Below are 22,136 nucleotides of genomic sequence, written 5' to 3'. Positions count from 1 at the left end.
ATATTGTGAACTTTGAGGAGGAAAGTGAATATTGCAGAAGGATTTAAACAGGCAATTGAATTCACATGTGCTTGGCAGATTAAATTTAATTCACAGAAATGAGAGGTGATGCAATTCAGCGGGAAGAATGAGAAGAGACAATGTGGACAGTGAACTGAGCACTTGACACACAAGGCAAAGAAGGTTACGAGCCATGTACTGGAAAATGAGAAATGGCATTTCTACTCTATGGCCTGCAGAGACACAGCAGGCCTCACTTTTCTGTGCTGTATGACTCCATATTGCCAATAGAGAAGAAAGTATATTGTTTGAAAAGGGTGTGGGAGCACAGGGACCTGGGGGTATGAGTGCACAAATGATTAAAAGTTGCAGGGCAGATTGTGAAAGCAGTTAATAAAGCAATCAAAATTGTCGGCTTTTTAGCAGAGACTTTGGGAATAAAAGGAGGAGCCATGATAAATATTTGTAAAACATTGGTCCAAAAATTGTATTCAAATCTGGCGGCCACAATCTAGAAATGATTTGTGTCCATTAGAGAGAGTCTGGGAAAGGTTTGTGAGAATAGTTCTGGGGATTAGAGAGATGGTTTTCTTTTGAGGTGATTTGATAATATATAAAATAATGAGGGCCGTGGATAGTGGGATAATGCCCTTTTGGTAGAAAATGTGAGGACCAGATGCCATTTTCATAAAGTTAAATGGAAAAGAATCAAGGTTGATTTGGGGAAAACCTCTTTACATGGCAGAACTTAGTTTAGTATATTTAGTCTAGAGATAGAGCACATAAACAGGCCATTCAGCCCACGAGTCCACGCCAACCAGCAATCACCCCGTGCACTAACACTATCCTACACACACTAGGGACAATTTACAATGTTTTACCAGAGCCAATTAACCTACAAACCTGTACATCTTTGGAATGGGAGAGGAAACCAGACACCCAGACAAAACCCACGCAGGTCACGGAGAGAACGTACAAACTCCGTACAGACAGTACCCGTGGTCAGGATCAAACCTGGGACTCTGGTGCTGTAAGGCAACAACTCTATCGCTGTGCCACCGTTCCACCCTGGTTTTCTTTTGGGGAGTCGCACTTGTTAAAATCACGTTGATATTAAATTCCCACGACTGGAATCTAGAATGCACTACCTGCAGATGTAATGGCAGCAGATTACCTTGTGGACGTCAAAAGGGAATTGGTGAATACATATTTGAAGGGCTGTGGACAAAGGGCTGAGGTGCAGATGACTGAGTTGCCCTGGCGGAGAGCCAGTGGACAAGATAGTCTGCATGGCCTCTTCCTGTGCAGCAACCATTCTATCATTCTATAATCCAAACGACACCATGCACTCTAGTACATGCCAACCTAATACCTGGCAACAATTCCCATTGACTGCTCATCCACCTACTGTGCAGGGGTGGAGTTGAGCACGCAGGAAGGATACACAGTATTTCATGATGATGCTCCAGTACTATACATGGCTAAAAGCATACACAACTATTTACTGTGTCTCCCTTTCAAGGGAGATGCTAAAAATGCATTTTGTTGTCTCTGTACTGTACACTGACAATGACAATAAATTGAATCATTTCATTTTCATTTCATTTCAACTATTTACTGTTGGCAGGTTTTGAAGCGTTATGCCCCTGTCCCACTTAGGAAACCTGAACGGAAACCTCTGGTGACTTTGCGCCCCACCCAAGGTTTCCGTGCGGTTCCCGGAGGTTGCAGGTAGTTGTCGGAGGTTGCAGGTAGTGGAAGCAGGTAGGGACACTGACAAAAACGTCCGGGAATTGCACGGAAACCTTGGGTGGGGCACAAAATCTCCAGAGGTTTCCGTTCAGGTTTCCTAATTGGGACAGGGGCATTAAACGTACATTTACATACGTTGTACATTTGCCTAATTCAAGAAGAGAGGAGTTTCTTCTATCACCCCCACCACTGTACACATTCCCCGTGTGTGGTACAGATGAGATAAATGTAAGTTGTACTCATTTCAAAATTCTCACCCTTATTTCCAAATCCATCACATTGCAACACCTATTTTAGATTGTAGACTGAATGCCTGAGGAAGTGTGTGCAGTCATGCTCACGCAGGCTTTGTGATACAAGCTAATCTTTAATCAATAATGCCTTCCTCCTTACATTTTTCTTCTAAACCTTCATCTTAGCTTTAATTCTTTCTATTATCAGAAACCTTCCCAAAGCATACGCATTTGATGTTGCCTATGGTCACCTCCCTTTAAAAATAGTTCTTCTTCCCCAATGTTTGAGCTTTCTCTCTCTTTCCATGAACTTCCTTTGGTACAATTCAAATGCAATTTGCTAAGTTACAAAATAGGCAACTCTGCTTAAAATGTTTTGTTGTATGTTACAGATTCCTACGAAATATTTGTCATAAAGTGTTTACATAGATTTTTTAAATTATATCTTACCTTAAAATACCAAGTTAATTATTCTATAGTTCACGAGCAAAAACAAAAGCAAATTAATTTTTGCAGGTCTGAAGTCTTACTCTTGTTTTAAATGCAATAATATCGATGTCACTTTCTTTTTGCTACGTCTGTGGAGAACAGAATGAGTGACACATTATGCACATAAAATGAGATTGCTTACTGTCTCCTTGACAACGTAGTGGACCAACAGTGAGCTTGGCTTCAGAACCCGACCGGCCAGTATCTCCAATTAATACCTGGCTGACTGGGAGGTGGTCTTTATAAGCGAGGAGTCCGAAATCTTTCCTCCTGAAAAATGTTTGACAATAAGAACAGATAAGATACAATTCATTCACAACACTGCAATTCACAACAATGAAAAAGGCCTGAATTACTAGCTATAATAATGTTACAATACTCGAGGAATGGACAACCTGAAAAGAGCAGTGCTGTGGTGAACAATTTTCCACATTCTCAATACAAATACTCAATTAAATTACAGATAATCTTGGATTACTTGTAAGAGATGATTTTTGGCTAGAACGTTTTTTCCATGTTGGTTCTAAATTTTCCAACTAACTCTAATAATTTCATTAAATATTTCTGCACCATGCCTCCAATCAGAATCATTCAAGCTCCTTAGTTTATAGAAAGTTAGGACTATGTCAGCATTGCTCTTGATCTTGTTCACTGAGAGAAGAAAAAAACAAGAGACAGGCAAGGATGTGGAGCTCCAACATGACAGTGTTGACTCTATGAAACTGCAGAGTTCCACTAATTTGGAACAATATTAGTAGCTGAGAACAAGGTAAAATCCTCACATCTCCGTGGTATTATTTTACCCTTTTAAGCCTCCAACAGGGTTAACTGCAAACAGGCAAGTATTAAGAAGTGCGGAAAAAGTAAATTGAAGAAAGTACGGACAAAATAAATATTGAATGATAAGATGTTGTTAAGCTGGAATGGGTGCAGGGAAGGTTTAGGAGGATGTTGCCAGGACTCGAGTGCCAGAGCCATGGGGAAAGATTGTGCAGGCTCAGCATTCCTTGGAGTGCAGGAGGATAAGGGGTGATCTTAGAGAGGTGTATAAGATCATGAGAGGATTAGATAGGATTAATGCAGAGTTTTTTACCCTGAGTAGTGGAATTATGAACTAGAGAACTTGGTCAGGTACTTGAAGGTGAAGGGGGAAAGATATAATAGGAACCTGAGAGGCAACTTTTTTTAAACAGAGGGTGGTGGGTATATGGATCCGGCAGCCAGAGGAGATACTTCTGGCAGGTGCTATCACAACATTTAAGAAACAATTGGTCAGGTACATGGATAGGAGAGGTTTGGAGGGATATGGGTCAAATGCAGGCAGGTGGGACGAGTGTTGATGGGAATAGTTGGTCAGCATGGGCAAAGTGGGCCGATGCGTCTGTTTCCATGCTGTATGACTCTATGACTATGAGAAAAGAACAATATAATTCTGCAACAGCTCCATGGAATCCGAATGTGCGCCACTAAACTTTAAGCCACACAAACTTTCCTGGTACATCAGTGCAGTAACTCTATTTGACGATCCACAACAAAAATAATGTGTACCGTACGTAAAGCTGCCGTAATATATTCTGATTCTGGATTCTCATTTGGCTTCATTCACTGTATTTTCAGATGAAGTGCAGCATTACATGTAGACACAATAAAATTCATGACTTAACTGCATGGGTTCACTGTCCAATTAAGTCTTTGAAATTTAACTCCCATCATCACCTGCTGATATTCCTCACCAGATCCCCTCCCCCCCAGAGCTCACCATTCGCTTCCCAAGCTTCATTTCTGACAGTAAATCCACATCAATTAATGACAATCCAACATGTCTCCATTTCAATTGGTGTACAGTTTTCTGGAAATATATATCTATATATTGCTAAAACTCTCATCTTGTTTGTTTATACAATATGTCTGCGTGTCTGTGAGTGTGTCTGTGAGTGTGATCCTGAAATTACGCCAAATTACACGATAGCACTACAATTTTTGGCCCACCTTACTTGTCCTGTGGTGTGGTGTATCAAGTTTCGTTCAAATTGATGGTATATTTTACGTTATTCACATTTTAAACTTTACAAAAACAAATTTGACTAAAATCTCTTCCATCTGCACTGGCAGTTAGCAGCGTATGACGTCACAATGGAATCTCATTTACATAAACTGCCTGTCAGCACTGTTCCACCCCACAATGACAACACTATGGGATCTCATTTACATTAAAAAAATCTTTTTAAAAACACAGCAGCGTTCCACCATCACATTACAATGACATCTCATTTACATTTTTTAAAATCCATTAAAAAAACACACAAAAGAAAACACAGTTCCATGTCACAGACGATAAGGGGGGGAGGAAGGGAGAGGGGTTATGGAGGGAGGGAGGGAGTGACTGAGGGCAGGGGAAATAAGAGGGAGGGCGAGGTGAGTATAGGAGCAAGGAGGTCCTTCTGCAGTTGTACCGAGCCCAAGTGAGACCACACCTGCAGTATTGTGTGCAGTTTTGGTCTCCCAATTTGAGGAAGGATGGTCTTGCTATTGAGGGAGTGCAGCGTAAGTTCACCAGGTTAAATCCCGGAATGGCAGGACTGTCAATGTTGATAGAATGGAGCGGCTGGGCTTGTATACTCTGGGATTTAGAAGGATGAGAGGGTATCTTATTGAAACATACAAGATTATTAAGGGTTTGGACACGCTAGAGGCAGGAAACATGTTCCCAATGTTGGGGGAGTCCAGAACCAGGGGCCACAAGTTAAGAATAAGGGGTAAGCCATTTAGAACAGAGATGAGGAAAATCTTTTTCACACAGAGAGTTGTGAGTGGGTAGAATTATCTGCCTCAGAGGGCGGTGGAGGCTGGTTCTCTGGATGCTATCAAGAGAGAGCTAGACAAAGTTCTTAAAGATCAAGGGATATGGGGAGAAGGCAGGAACTGATTGTGAATGATCAGCCATGATCACATTCTGCACCTATTGTCTGTTGTCAATTGTAAGGGAGGGGAGTGGGGGAGGGGAGGAGGAGAGGGGAAAGAAGAGGGAGGGTGAAGAGGTGGGGGAGGAAGTGGTGGGGATGAGGGGGAATGGAGGCGGATAGGGGTAGGAAGAGGGATGGGGAGGCGCACTTGGGGAGGGTTGCCATGACTTGCATCACAATGGAGATCTCTGGCGTCACAAAGCTACTGTGCTTTTTAAAACTGATTTTTTTTTAATGTATATGGGATTACTTGCGATGTAATGGTGGAACACTGCTGTGTTTTTTTTTAAAAGGTTCCTGTTTATATCATTTGACCATTTCCAATTTAAATTGAAATAGAACATGTATGATCAGTTGGAATGATAGGTTATACAATAGTTCCAGTGACTCTTGTTCAGTTCTGATCTCCAGTGCTGTCCAGGTGGAGTTTGCACATTTCTCCCTGTGACAGTCTGGGTTTTAACCAGTGTGGGAGTGTGGGCCTTTTGGTTCCCTCTATATCCCAAAGACATGTTGGTAGGTTAAATGATGACTCTGAATTTCCTCTAGTGAAGGTAAATGACAGGAGTAGTGGGGAGAATTGATGGGCATGAGAGATAGAATAGGTTTCAAACACAGATGAGATGGCCCAGAGAACTGGCATAGTGCTTTGCAATCTCTCACCAAATAGATAACATGATTCATATTCATCATCCCATTATTTGATATGACAGAAGGATGGACCTCATGGCCTCTTTCCCTCTGTCATATGAAATCATGAATATGAAGTATGTTATTTATCTGGTGAGAGATTACAGAGCGCTGCAGCGCAGAGAGATGTGTTTCCTCATGCACGATTTGCAAACAGGTAGCATGTGGGCACAGCAACTGATTAGGAAAGCTTTAACAATGTTATTCTTTATTCCTGAACAGTTTATGCTTCACTTATGGAGGACATTGGTAAAACTACAATCGGAGTATGCTGACAAGCAACTTCACCACACATCTATCAAAACCCATTTCCTGATGTATTAAGATGAATGCTCACAGCTATTGCAAAATACTGGCCTTTAAGATCAATTGTAGAACTCTTCAGTGCAATGACTGAGTGCAGAGGTTCAAAAGTGACAGGAGCAGAATTAGGCCATTTAGCACATCATGTCTACTCCACCATTCAATAATTGCTGATCTATCTTTCCCTCTTAACCCAATTCACCTGCCTTCTTGCCATAACCCCTGACACATGTACCAATCAAGAATCTATCTATCTCTGCCTTAAAAATGTCCATTGACTTTGCCTCCACAGCCTTCTGTAGCAATGAATTCCACAGATTCACCACCCTCTGACTAACGTAATTATTCCTCATCTCCTTCCTAAAGGAACGTCCTTTAATACTGAGGCTATGACCTCTGGTCCTAGACTCTTCCACTAGTGGAAACATCCTCCACATCCATTCTATCCAGGCCTTTCACTATTTGGTAAGTTTCATTGAGGGGCCCTCTCATCCTTCTAAACTGCAGCAAGTAGAGGCCCAAAGCTGTCAAACGACCCACGCAGTCCCAGTGATCATTCTTGTAAACCTCCTCTGGACCCTCTCCAGCGCCAGCTAACTACAATTCAACCTGGAACACCCCTGGTATGACAATCACAGTTGTCCATTAAGTGATGTATCCACCATTAGGCAATTTATACCTCGACATTATTAAAACATTTCCTAATACCTAGCCGACTTCAAAATGTACTCAAAAATAAATTTCCAAGCATGTTCCACGATTTAGTTTAGAGCTATGGTGCGAAACAGGTACTTTGGCACCGAACAGCGATCCCCGAACACTAACACTATCCTACATAGATAAGGGACAATTTACAAGTTTTACATAGAAACATAGAAAATTAGATAATAGTCTGCTTTCCTGTTTTTGCCACCAAAATGCATAACTTCACATTTATCCACATTTACCAAGCCCATTAGCTGACAAACCTGTACATCTTTGGAGTGTGGGAGGAAACTGGAGCACCCGCAGAAAACACACGAAGGTCAAGGGGACAACATACAAACTCCAGACAGATAGCATCCGTAATCTGGATTGTCAAGGCAACAACTCTACCGCTGCGTCACCGTGCCGCCCATACAAAATCATTTGATGGAAAGCAGGATCATTTCATTCCAAAAGATGCAGGATCATTTCATTACAAAAAGGAAGAAAGATTCTACGGGGAGTAGAAGGCAACTGTGGCTGACAAGAGAAGTTAGGGATAGAATAAAACTCAAAGAAAAGATGTATAACACAGCAAAGAGTGGCTGGAAGCCAGAGGATTGGGAAACTTTCATAGGACAACAGAAGGAAACAAAATGGGCAATACGTGCTGAAAAGATGAAGTACGAGGGGAAGCTGGCCAGGAATATATAGAAGGACAGTAAAAGCTTCTTTAGATATTTTAAGGAAAAAAGAATAGCAAAGTCAAATGTGGGTCCCTTGAAGGCAGACATGGGTGAAATTACTATGGGGAACCAGGAAATGGCAGAAGACTTGAACAGGTACTTCGGATTCCGTCTTCACTAAGGAAGACACAAACAATCTTCCAGAAGTATTGGAGGACAGAAGATTTAAGGGGGTAGAGGAACTGAAATAAATTTTCATTAGGCGAGAAATAGTATTGGGTAGGCTAATGGGACTGAAGGATGATAAATCCCCGGGGCCTGATGGTCTGCATCCCAGGGTCCTCAGGGAAGTGGTTTTAGAAATAGTGAATGCATTGGTGATCATTTTCCAATGTTCAGTAGATTCAGGATCAGTTTCTGTGGATTGGAGGATAGCTAATGTTATCCCACTTTTCAAGAAAGGAGCGAGAGAGAAAACGGGGAATTATAGACCAGTTAGCCTGACTTCGGTGATGGGAAAGATGCTGGAGTCAATTAGAGGTAATAATGGGGCATTTGGATAGCAGTAAAAGGAGTAGTCCAGGTCAACATGGATTTATGAAAGGGAAATCATGCTTGACTAATCTTCTGGAATTTTTTGAGGATGTGACAAGTAAAATGGATGAAGGGGTGCCAGTGGATGTGGTGTATCTAGACTTTCAGAAAGCCTGTGATAAGGTCCCGCACGGGAGACTGGTGACTAAAATTAGAGCACATGGTATTGGGGGTAGGGTGTTGACATGGATAGAAAATTGGTTGGCAGACAGGAAGCAAAGAATAGGAGTGAACAGGTCCTTTTCAGAATGGCAGGCAGTGGCGAGTGGAGTGTCGCAAGGCTCGGTGTTGAGGCCGCAACTGTTTACCATATATATTAATGATCTGGAAGAGGGAATTAGGAGCAACACTAACAAGTTTGCGGATGACGCAGAGCTGGGTGGCAGTGTGAACTGTGAAGAGGATGTTAGGAGGTTGCAGGGTGACCTGGACAGGTTGATTGAGTGGGCAGATGCGTGGCAGATGCAGTATAATATTGATAAATGGCGGCAAAAACAAGGGGACAGATTATTATCTCAATGGGGTTAGGTAAGGGGGAGGTACAGCGAGACCTGGGTGTCCTTGTACACCGGTCACTGAAAGTTGGCGTGCAGGTACAGCAGGCAGTGAAGAAAGCTAATGGAATGTTGGCCTTCATAACAAGAGGATTTCAGCATAGGTTCTTCTGCAGTTGTATAGGGCTCTGATAAGACCACATCTGGAGTATTGTGTACAGTTTTTGTCTCCTAATTTGAGGAAGGATATCCTTGTGATTGAGGCAGTGCAGCGTAGGTTCACGAGATTGATCCCTGGGATGGCGGGATTGTCATATGAGGAAAGATTGAAAAGACTAGGCTTGTATTCACTGGAGTTTAGAAGGATAAGGGGGGATCTTATAGAAACATATAAAATTATAAAAGGATTATAAAAGAAGCTAAATGCAGGAAAAATGTTCCAAATGTTTGGCGAGTCCAGAACCAGGGGCCACAGTCTTAGAATAAAGGGGAGGCCATTTAAGGCTGAGGTGAGAAAAAACGTTTTCACCCAGAGAATTGTGAATTTGTGGAATTCCCTGCCACAGAGGGCAGTGGAGGTTAAATCACTGGATGGGTTTAAAAGAGAGTTTGATAGAGCTCTAGGGTCTAGTGGAATCAAGGGATATGAGGAGAAGGCAGGCACGGGTGATTGATTGGGGACGATCAGCCATGATTACAATGAATGGCGGTGCTGGCTCAAAGGGCCGAATGGCCTCCTCCTGCACCTATTTTCTATGTTTCTATGTTTCTATGATGATTTACCAGGATTCTAATAAATGGTTTATTGAATGTAATTATTTGTTATCTTGTTGCTTGTACTTAAATTGATCTTCCAGATTAGAGTTACACTATGTAAAGTTATTACATCAATATTCTTCTAAGCACATTTTGTAAAGTTAATGAGTTTTAAACTTCCATTTGTCATTATCATTTAATTGCACGCTTTAATAGGTGTGTAGCTGTACTGAATACGAATACAGGTCAAGAAGAACATGGCATGAGCAGAATCGATTCACCTATAATTTTCTTGCAGGTCTGGAGTTTTGCAAAAATCAAAGGGCATAAATGTGTGATTTTACTCAAGTGTGATGCACAAGGACTGCAAGATATGAGAGCAAACAACAAACATATGCATGGAAAAATGAGCAATATTTAAAATTAGATTAAATTCTCAAATAGGCTTTAGTAATTTGATTTTAATGCATGAGCACAGTGCACATCTGTCATTTATGCATTACTGAGAGTATTTCTAAATCAATAAAATTAAAACTAACAGCAAAAAGCAGTGTTAAGTGTTGGCCATTGGAGACAGTCAAACACAATGTTAGGACAAGATAGCAGACTAAATAATATAGGAGCGTCGCAGTGATGCAGGTGGTAGTGCTGCTGCCTCACAATGCCAGTGACTTGGGTTCGATCCTGACCCACAGAAGTTTGAGTATTCTCCCTGTGTGCGTAGGTTTCCTCCTGGTGGTCCGTGTTTCCCCCGCAACCCAAGGCATGCAAATTTGTTGGTTAATTGGTCTCTTTAAAATGAATTGTCCCAAGTGTGTCGAGAGTGGATTAGAAAAAGGCATAACATAGAAGTAGTGCAAACAATGGTCGATGGTCGGCATGGACTCGGTGGGCGAAAGGCCTTGTTTTTGTACTGTCACTCTAAATTAAATTAAACTAAAGTTTGTTTCCATTGAAAAGCTGTTTTCTAGAATGTCTTTTAAAAACAAAAAGGTTTCTAATGAAAGTGCATAATAATCTGTTGGGTGTACAACTGCTCACAACACCAGTTCTGGAATTTTATTTGCACTATGACCAATGAAATATTTGGCAAACTGTAAGCATATCTGAAAACATGACAATGTACAGAAACTGTAAGCATATCTGAAAACATCATGAAACCAGTGTAACTAAAGTTTGCAGAGGTCTTTCAGATAATTTGTCTATCCATCAAATCCACAATTTACACAAATATGAGAACAATTCTGTCCTCATATTTAACCAATCACCGTCTCTCTAACATGAGTATCCAATGCAAATGGGACCTACTCAAGTAGGCAACTTGGTTGGCAATGCACAAGTTGGGTCAAAGGGCCTGTTTCTACACTGTATAACTCCATGACGCTAGTGCTTGTTTGGAGATTGTGACGTCCAAGCTGAAGATGTTGGACCCTGAACATTACTCTGTATTCTGATTTCTTTCCCTCCCCACAGAATCAGAATTAAAGACGAGTCCATCACAAAATGTCACTTATCCATGTTCCCCGAGGATGCTGCCTGACTCGCTGAGTTACTCCAGCATTCTGTGTTTTTTCCTTCTATAAACTAGCTTCTGCAGTTCCCTTTTTATACGCCCTGAGGTATTTGTGCAGCAAGCTCCTTGAGCTAAGGTGACTGAAAACCAAAATAATTCACTTCAGCTCAACAAAAACTGCAGAAGAAGGAAGTCTGAGCTAAAAACAGAAATGTTGCAAATATTCAGCTGTCCTTGCTGTGCTGGTGTAGGATCAATTGCCTGTTTATTATAGAGGAGATTTTAAAGCTGTGAAGAAAATAAGTTATATTTTCAAATTATTTATGGTGGCTGCAATGTTTTAAATTATTTATGGTTGTTTAAAAAGATTTAATTTCTAATACTTGGGAAATAATTTATACTTTTTAAAATTGTTTATTTGCCTTTTCATGTCCAGTCGCCTATGGCTGAGAGTTTTTTCAGAGAACCGTAAGTCTTAGGGGGTAGCTCAGATCTGACTTCCGCTGGAAACAGAGAGCTCATAAAGCATGCAAGAGTTTAGCTGACCTTAGTTTAGTTTCGACATGCAGCATGGAATCAGGCCCCTCGTTCCACTGAGTCCACACTGACCATCAATTCACCTGTTCACCTAGTTTTATGTTATTCCACTTTCTCATCTACTTTCTATGCACAAGGGGCAATTTGCTGAGGTCTATTAACCTACAAACCCGCACGTCTTTGGAATGTGGGAGGAATCCGGAGCACCTGGAGGAAACCTACGCGGTCACAGGGAGAACGTGCAAACTCCAAACAGACAGCACCCAAGGTCAGGATCGAACCTGGTGTGGTGAGGCAGCAGCTCTACCAGAATCGCCACTATGCCACTTGAAGGCTCTTTCTGATTTCCGATGAGTGAAGGGGGCATTCAGAAAAGTTGACAGCATCGGGCAAAGCTCGAAGTTGTGGCTGTCTTCTGTTAAAGATTTGTTTTTCAGTTGCTTCATAGGTGGATCTATCCAGGCCACCATGCAGGACCTCAGTGAACTCTTCCTGGATCAAATGCTCCAGTATGTTTAGCTTCCAGATTCTAACCAGGCAACTGCACAATCTCAGCTGCAAAAGCATAAGTTGAAACGATTGCAGCAAGTATCAGACCGATTGTTTCAGTCATTTCAATCCTTACTGAAGAAATATTTAGTTCATTCAGGACTGCAGGCCAGGCAAGGTCTTGTGAAAAAGAGGGAATGGAAAGGGTCCAGAAAAGAGGTGAACTATGACTGGGCACACATGTAGAATTTAATATTTTTTAATTTTGCATTTTTGGGTCATGCTGCTGAAAGACAACATATGCATGAAAATATAGATCCTGGGTCGACTGCAGAAGTAATGATGTGAATGAGAGAAAACCTTTGATAACAAAAGAGGGAAGGATATTTTAAGAAATGGTTGATGTTTAATTGATTAAAAGATAGATTTTTTTTCCAACTGCATAACCAAGCTTTAATTACAAAGCCACTGAGTTATTATTGCTATATTGCAATGGTTGCTATATTATCCAGACCTGTCCAAAAGCATATATATTTAGATTCAAAGGAATGAATCTTGACATGAAACCTCATTTTCTAGCCGTTGGCTAATCAATGCCATTTCATTACTTTTTATACAACCACATGCTTTACAAAAAACGTATTCAAAATGATTTCCAGCCTCCCTGGAAAGCTGCCAAAGTGGAATAAGAGTTTGGCCCTGCTATGCAAATGAAGTAGGCTCTCCAAAATCAAACAGAGCAGCATCTATCTGCCTAATTGGAATCCTAAGCAGTACATTTACAGGGCAAAATCTGATGGTGACACTGGAACCAATGCTCTTCCCTCCTGGAAATAAAACTCTATTTCGCACAGACTCGACATGAACCGACTGCTCTATATTTCAAGCACTTCACAACCATTTACCAGCTTGCCTTAAACAAATTTACATCGCTAAATTAAAACAAACAAACACATTCATCATTTGGAATTTATTTACATTTTTGGCGAGTTGTGACTAACAGTTTACAGGAACTAATGTCCAAATGAATTACATTGTGAGAGTGAAGCAATTCCAAAATCTGACATTCTTAATGCTATTACACCCAAGATAGCACTTAAATTAAATTTGTTCTGGTCTGATTCAATTAATCTCCACATTCTGTGCAGAATTGTACATCTTCCTTTCAGCATGTATAGGCGCAGTGGTTAAGTCCAGCTTCTTTCACCTAAGGAAGCTGGCAAAGGTGAAGCCCATTCTCGAGCGGCAGCATTTTGAAACAGTAATTCACGCCTTTATTCCATCTCGGCTGGATTACTGTAATGCACTCTACACTGGAGTCTCACGAGCTTCGTTGGCTCGTCTCCAGTTGGTCCAAAATGCTGCCGCTCGCCTTTTAACCGGAACTCGAAAGAGGGAGCACATTACGCCAATTTTGGCCTCCCTTCACTGGCTTCCAGTGCACTTTCGAGTTCATTTTAAAATTATTTTATTTGTTTTTAAATCATTGAATGGCCTCGCCCCGCCTTACCTCTCTGAGCTGCTCCACCTATATGCTCCTACCCGGTGCCTCAGGTCAGCGGATCAGCTGCTCCTTGAGGTACCAAGGTCTAAGCGGAAGCTCAGAGGGGATAGAGCCTTTTCTGTTGCTGCACCGGCACTCTGGAACACCTTGCCGCTGCAGATCAGACAGGCCCCTTCACTGTCCATCTTTAAATCCTCCCTAAAAACTCACTTTTATTCACTGGCTTTCGACACTGGCTGAGACATTGTTCCTGTTTTAGTGCTTTTAATGTCTTTTAATTTTTACTGTTTTTATAGTCCTGTCGTCTTAATGGTTTTAGTAATTTGTAATAACTTTTTGTTGATTTCCCATGTACAGCACTTTGTGGTAACTGATGTTGTCTAAAAGCGCTTTATAAATAAAGTTATTATTATTATTATTATTATAGGAAGGAACTGCAGATGCTTGTTTAAACCAAAAAGCTGAAGTAATTCAGTGGGTCAGACAGCATCTCTGGAGAAAGGAATAGATAATTTCTTCAGACTGGGTCTCGACCCGAAACGTCACCTATTCCTTTTTCTCCAGAGGTGCTGTCTGACCCGCTGAGTTACTCCAGCTTTTTGGGTCTATTGGCCTTTCATCAAAAAAACAAATTGGAAGAATTGATGGCAATTCTCTAAGGATTATTATAAAGTGTTAGTTCACATGAAGATTTGGGGTCTTTAGACTTTGTCTGCGTAACGACACATCATCACCACAGAATGAGGCATAACATGCAATAATGGTTTTTACTCACCACTGCTTAGCATCAGCATCGCAGTTGCAATAATACTTTGGGTTGGTGCAGTTTCGCTCAATCCCACAAGCACATTTCTGTATTCCAGGACCAGAACCGCCCCAGTAATAATGCTTCTCGTTACCTCTGCCTATCCACCAAGTATATGGATTGCCATCTGCAATAAGAACATCAGGGAGAGATTGAATAAATGTTCGTCGTTAACTTGTGAAACTTTTAGAACATGGAAAATGGATAGGTACGGCACAGGAACAGACCCTTCAGCCCACAATGTCAGTTCCAAACATGATGCAAAGTTAAACTAATCCCATTTGCCTGCATGTGGGCTATATCCCTCCATTCCCTGCCTATCAATGTGAATAGTGCACACTCCTTCATTTCATGCGTGAGCTCTACTAATAGAGCATAGAACATCAAGAAATTCAGCCCATGACAGGAACAGACCCATTGGGCCACAATGTTCGTACCAAACATAGTGTTGATAAACTTATCTTATCTGATTACATGTGATCTATATCTCTCCATTCCCTACATAACTGTGCCTATCTAAAGGCCGCTTGGCAAAATACCAAGAACATTTTCGTTAAGCAAATACCATAAAATGAGAATAATCTTTTCAAACCTAGTATTGAAACTTGACAACTTTGTTCTAATACATTCCTTGCAAAACCACATTATAGGATTGTGGCTTAGTTTAGAGATACAGTGCGGAAACAGGCCCTTCGGATCACCAAGTCCGCATCGATAAGCGATCCCCGCACATTAACGCTATCCGACACACACTAGGGACAATTTACACTTTTTCCAAGCCAATTGCCCTACAAACCTGTATGTCTTTGGAGTGTGGGAGGAAAACGGGGTCACGGGGAGAACGTATAAACTCCAAACAGACAGCACCCGTAATACGAGCAGCTTTCAATTTCACTGTACATGTATAGTGACAATAAATGGCATATCCATATCCATAATTGGGATCGAACCGGGGTCTCCAGCGCTGCAAAAGCTGTAAGGCAGCAACTCTACCGCTGTGCCACCTGATTATTGAATCCGCTTCCATTAATTGAGAGCAAAAACTTGAATTTATAATCCTACATGGATAGGCCAGGTTTGGAGAGATAAGGAACAAATGCGGGAAGGTGGGACTAGTGTAGCTGGGACATGTTGGCCGATGTGGGCAAGTTGTGCCGAAGGACCTGTTTCCATATATTTATATAAAATAGTGGAGAAAGGATTCAGTTGGAGATTTGTAAGGTTGTAATAATTCAATAGGAGTTAGGACGTGCTGAACCAACTGAAAATTTCTGAACGAGCGTTGCTAGATTTTGTTGGACAAGAATGGAAGGAATTAGATGACTGAGATAGGGAGATGGAGATAAGGTGCAGGTGAGGTATAATTTAACCTATTCATGGAGAATTCCTGAGCGGCTTAACAGGCTTAGAGATGCCATTATAATTTAGAGATTACTTTATGTCACAGCAAAGTAATATCATTTAGCTAAGGAGCCTCTAATTAAATATGAGATCAAAATTTTAAGTCGATAAAAATAACTTATCTAATATTTCTCCCGAAACCTCCCTAGACATTTGAAACTATTTGAAAACCAACACGTGTTGGAGATAGGGGGAGAGGGAGGGAGGGAGAGAGGGAGGAAGGGAGAGGGGTAGTGGGGGACTGGAGGATAGGTGGAGATGGGGAGAGAGGGAGAGAGGGAGAGAGGGAGAGAGGGCATCACAGCACAGATATGAATAATTGGCAATATTTCAAATCATTCTTCCAGTATATTGTGATGTGTGCAATAAAAATAAGATAAAGCACATTGGCATGGGGTCACGTTGAGAATCAAATCCCAATTGTGCAGTTGAATACATTTGAACAAGCTCAGATATGTGGTAGAACATTGTTGAGATATATAGGATTTGATTTTACACACTTCTATCATTCTTGGGCTACCCCAGTATCCATAGCAAAAATTTAGTGACAACACTTGTCAAATGTAGGAAAATGAATGAATTATTCTACATTTTGCAAATTAATGAATGACCAGATCATCCCAAGGAATTTAACTGAAGGTGCACTAGATGGGGGAAGATGTGAAGGGATATTGCAAAATATCTCCCCTCTCCTTAAGAGCAGCCATAAAATACTATTGTGAATCAGGTCAACGTTTCCTATCTATGTTCTCCAGGCATGCTGTCTGACCCGCTGAGTTACTCCAGCACTTCGTGCCTTTAATGTATCACACTGTTTCAAGGCTTATGTTATATCTGTACCAGCTGCAATGATGTTATTAGCACTGGCTGATGGTTGTAACATTAATCTCTGTAAAATGGGCACTAAAATCCATGGTACGATGCTGACCACAATAAACCATCTGGAGAATGGGAATGTGAAATGCCTTTCTGCTCACGTTGGTTACATCATTATGGACGCACTGCCTCAATGGATGTAATCACTCTCTAATACTCTTTATTATCATTAAAATCATGCAATACAGTCTAATTATACAATGTAGTCTTCCACAGGTTCTGCATGAAAGTCTTTTGGTTGAATCCAAGGCTTGTGGGGACACTGGACGTATATTGTGCTTGGTTACGAAGTTTGTTAAAGCAAAATAAAGTGGGGCAGTGGCGGATACCGGGAAGACAAAATAGATGGGGTGGAGTGGTGTATTTGAATAAGGATTGGTGCCGTAATGATTACTGCGTTGAATTGATGTAACATACGCACACGGAGTCAACACAAATTGGCTATATTTGTGGATGATTAAAAATTTGCAGAATAATTAAAATAATAGAACGAGCTCTGAAATTACAAAAATATGTGAGGAAAATAAGTAGGCAAGTGCTGGACATGTTGCAACTACCCTGTGCAGACTCGTGACCAAATGATTGTTGCTCCATCACTCAGTTGCTTATTAACAAACCTGCAGATGTCAATAAAATGCTTGCCAATGTTTCTTTGTGTGATAACATTGGCAAGTGATAATGGTTAGGATAGATAAACAACAAAGTTGAAGTATGTATGTTTCTCCTCTGGGAAATTGGAAGCCATTGTGAATATTTCTATTTGATTCAGCAAAACTTCATTGAGATTGCATTAGAGGAGGATTTTACAGGAGTGTGGGCGGGCAGCATAACAGAGTGTAGAGGATAGATACGAGACAAATTATGGGGTACTTTAGACTGATGCGAAAGCCAGAGAGTGTAGACCCATATAATTGTAACATGGTTTAATGTTTTATGTAACATTCTTAACTGTCATGTTGGCACATGCGCGGAGCACCAAGGCAAATTCCTTGTATGTGAATACTTGGCCAAAAAACGTATTCATTCATTCATTCATTCATTTATTCATGCATTCATTCATTCAATCATGCATCTCTTCAGTGCATTACCAGGGTAGTAAGAGTAAACTGAAATCTGAAAATTGCTGCTCAGTTACTGATATCATCATCTTACTCATGCTAAACAAAGTATTAACACTTTCATTTATAGGAATTAAACTAAATTATTTTATATACCAATATGTTACTCAGCACAGAGAAAGCACATGAATTTTAATCTGCTAAAAGGACCAGTAGAGAAGCTTGCATACATCACCAAGTGCTGGAGGAACCAAGTGGGTCAGGCAGCAACTTTGGGGGACATGGGCAGGTGCCATTTTAGGTCTGGAACCGATAGGAGCTTTCGTTCTCACACAATTCGAATGGACTTCGGGAAACTCTGCAGTTATGAATCATGGTTGGCTTGATGGATACAAGAATGGCATGGTGGCGTGGCTGGTAAAGCTACTGCCTCTGTGTCAGAGATCCAGGTTCAATCCTGATCTCAGATGCTCTCTGTGTGGAGTTTGCACGTTTTTCCTGGGACTGTGTGGGTTTCCTCCAGGTGCTCTGGTTTCCTCTCAAATGCCAAAGATGTTCAACTTTGTAGGTTGTTGGGTGGTGAATCTGTGGAATTCTCTGCCACATAAGGCAGTGGAGGCCAAATGACTGGATGTTTTCAAGAGTTAGATAGAGCTCTTAGGGCTAACGGAATCAAGGGATATGGGGAGAAAGCAGGAACGGGGTACTGATTTTGGATGATCAGCCATGATCAAATTGAATGGCTGTGCTGGCTCGAGGGGCCGAATGGCCTACTCCTGCACCTATTTTCTAGGTCTCTATGTTAATAGGCCTCCGTAAATTGTCATGAGTGTGTAAGATATAACTAGTGTGAGCATGTGATCGATGGTCGGTGTGGACTTGATGGACCTATTCCATGCTGTATCTGGCTTCTTGAAAATCTCCTCCCTGTCAATCCCAGGGACATGTTCCTGAAAGAAAGCACTCGGATGGTGGCGTAAAAGAGGAAGGAAATAATTAGGTCCAAAATCGTCATTCTTTTAACCTCACTTCTTAAAAAATATCTCTCCCACAAAAATGGGAGCAGCTGTGAAATTAATAATCCATCTTTACATGAACATCTGAAAGACTTTTGACTCAAATTTAAAAAAAACCCAGCTGACTCATTGTTGATCTTCAACAAGTAGCTCACTGTAGATCTTTTCCCAGTATTCATGGGTTTTTGCAAAGCAGGAGGGAACCGGTATTTGTGCCAAAAAAGATAACCTTAACCGAAACCTCTCCAACAAAAAGAATTGTAGGAATTGTTACAGCAGGGGATACGTGCATTTGAACATGGAATCATACAGGTTAGGCAGAGGTTCACCTCCTCTATCGGCCCAACAGGTCAACAGAGGATGCCATATCTACGGCATTTCACTCAGCCCTGACCCACCTGGACAATAACAATTCCTACATCAGGTTGTTATTCATCGACATCAGCTCTGCATTTAATACTGTCATCCCCGCCAGCTTGATCGCCAAACTCAGCGGCCCAGGCATCACCACCTCCCTCTGCAATTGGACACTGGATTTCCTCACTAACAGACCCCAGTCTGTTAGGATTAACAACCTCACCTCCTCCACTCTAACACTGAACACCGGCGTGCCACAGGGCTGTGTGCTCAGCCCTCTCCTATACTCCCTCTTCACCCATGACTGCGTCCCTAAGTATGGCTCCAACTCCATCATAAAATTCGCTGACGACACCACGGTGGTAGGACTGATCAGCGACAACAACGAATCAGCCTACAGGAAGGAGGTCCAGAACCTGGCAGCCTGGTGTACCAACAACAACCTTGTCCTCAACACACAGAAGACGAAGGAAATCATTGTGGACTACCAGAAGACCAGAGGTGGCAGACATACCCCCATCCACATAAACGGGACTGAGGTGGAGCGCGTCTCCAACTTCAAATTCCTTGGGGTACACATCTCTGAGGATCTGTCCTTGTCCCTCAACACCGCCAAACTGATTAAAAAGGCGCAGCAGCGCCTCTACTTTCTGAGGAGGCTTAAGAAAGCTCACCTGTCCCCTCAGATCCTGTCCAACTTCTACCGCTGTACCATCGAAAGCATTCTGACCACCTGCTTCACGGTATGGTACAGCAGCTGCACCACAGCTGACAGGAAGACACTGCAACGGGTGGTGAAAACCGCCCATCACATCATCGGTGCCCCGCACCCTGCCATGGCTGCCCTTCACCACACATGGTGTCTGACACGGGCTGGGAAAATCATCAAGGACCCCTCACACCCCAACCATGGACTGTTTGCCCTCCTCCCATCAGGGAGGCAGTACAGGAGCCTCAGGTCTCGCACCAGCAGGCTAAGGAACAGCTTCTTCCAAAACACCATTACCCTGCTGAACTCACAGGCCCGGCGCTAGCCCCTCCCACCCCCCTTCTCATCAGTATTATTTATAGTTTATATAATTTACAGTTAAGCTCTATTCACCAGAATATAGCACATGTCAATATTTTATCTGTATATATGTATATGCCTATGTACATAGATCAATATATCCTCATTTGTATATATTGTTTTAATCAGCATTTTACTACTTTGCACTCTGATTAGATGCTAAACTGCATTTTGTTGTACCTGTACTTGTATTTGTGCAATGACAATAAAGTTGAATCTAATCTAATCTAATCTAATCTAATCTAATCTAATCTAATCTACTCTATCCATTGTTCAAGATGTGGACTCATACACCGTCGAGACCAAACGAAGACTGGGTGATTGTTTCGCTGAACACCTTCACTCAGTCCACCTGAACCTACCTATTCTCCCGGTTGCCGTACACTTTAATTCTTCTTCCCATTCCCACACAGACCTTTCTGTCTTAGGTCTCCTCCATTGTCAGAGTGAGGCTAAATGTAAATTGGAGGAACATCATCTCATATTTCGCTTGGGCAGCTTCCAGCCCAGTGGTATGAATATTGATTTATCTAAATGCAGGTAACCCTGGCATTCCCTCCCTCTCTCTTTCACTCCCCCACCCAAGTCGCACTAGCTTCTCGTTTTCACTCAACAAACAGCTAACGATGGCCTATTTCCTTTATCACTGTTACTTTTTTGCATATCTTTCATTCCTTGTTCATTATCTCTCTACATCATCGCCTATATCTCTCATCCCATATATCCCTTATGCCTAACCCGCTGAGTTACTCCAGCTTTTAGTGCCTATCTTTGGTTTAAACCAACATCTGCTATTCCATCCCAATGCACTTGATAATTTACCACCTCTGTGTACCATTGAAAACCTACTCAGCAGTGTTTTTAAGCTGTTTTCATGTGTCAGACAGTAAACAATGCAATTATCTGGAACATCAAGCAAAATGACTTAATTGTAGATTGGTAAACTAGATTAGTAAAGTGAAGAGTACAAGTAAAAACCTATTGCATCTTTACTAATACTTATCAATCTTTTCCTACTCCTTCAACCTTTATTTGGGTGAGGACTGACCAAGCTCATACATTTCCACTTAAAGTGCAAGTAGCTATTGGTACCATTTTAATGTAACTCAATACCATCTGCAGAAACCCTCTCCCCTTACTTCACATCCCAGGTGTTGAGGATCGGAGACCACACCTTCACAGCCCTCACCCTCAACATCGGTGCACCTCAGGGGTGTGTCCCCAGCCCCCTCCTGTACTCCCTGTACACCCACGACTGTGTGGCCCAACATGACATCAACACCATCGTCAAGTTCGCGAACGACACTACAGTTGTGGGTCTGATCACCAACGTGGCCTATAGAAAGGGAGTAGTTGTCCTGACACGGTGGTGCTGGGCCAACAACCTCTCCCTCAACATCGACAAGACCAAGGAGGTGATCGTCGACTAAGGGGGGGGGCACCCCTCCATCAACATCAACGGTGTAGCAGTGGAGAGGTTCAAGTTTCTCGTTGTCCACATCACAGAGGACCTGACCTGGACCACCCACATTTCCACAATGACAAAAAAGACGCAACAGCGCCTCTACAACCTCAGGCGACTGAAGAAATTCAGCCTTAACCCCCAGGTCCTCAGGGATTTCTACAGAGGCACTGTGGAGAGCATCCTGACAGTCTGTATCTCCAGCTAGCAGGGCAGCTGCACCAGCCACGCCCAAAGGGCCCTGCAGAGAGTGGTGTGGACAGCCCAGCACATCACCGGATGCGAGCTGCCTTCCCTCCAGAACATCTACTCCAGGCAGTGCGTTGGAAAAAGCCCAGAGGTTCATCAAAGATACCAGCTACCATAGGTACACAAAAAAGCTGGAGAAACTCAGCGGGTGCAGCA

General features: G+C 42.1%; 1 protein-coding gene across 2 annotated transcripts in view; it reads right to left on the bottom strand.

Annotated features, from left to right (window-relative positions):
• Positions 1 to 22,136, bottom strand: part of LOC129710200 (contactin-associated protein-like 2) — a 1,639,166-nt gene that overhangs the window by 313,068 nt on the left and 1,303,962 nt on the right. For both annotated transcript variants that reach the window (XM_055657015.1, XM_055657024.1), the window contains exons 14-15: positions 14,463 to 14,619; positions 2,617 to 2,744 (exon numbers count right to left, since the gene is read on the bottom strand). In XM_055657015.1, the coding sequence (XP_055512990.1) occupies positions 2,617 to 2,744; positions 14,463 to 14,619 (285 nt within the window). The remainder of the gene's footprint in view (positions 1 to 2,616; positions 2,745 to 14,462; positions 14,620 to 22,136) is intronic.

Source organism: Leucoraja erinacea, chromosome 2 (genome assembly GCF_028641065.1).
Source record: "Leucoraja erinacea ecotype New England chromosome 2, Leri_hhj_1, whole genome shotgun sequence".
NCBI classification, from domain to species: Eukaryota; Metazoa; Chordata; class Chondrichthyes; order Rajiformes; family Rajidae; genus Leucoraja; species Leucoraja erinaceus.
This window is presented reverse-complemented; position numbering and strand designations above follow the sequence as displayed.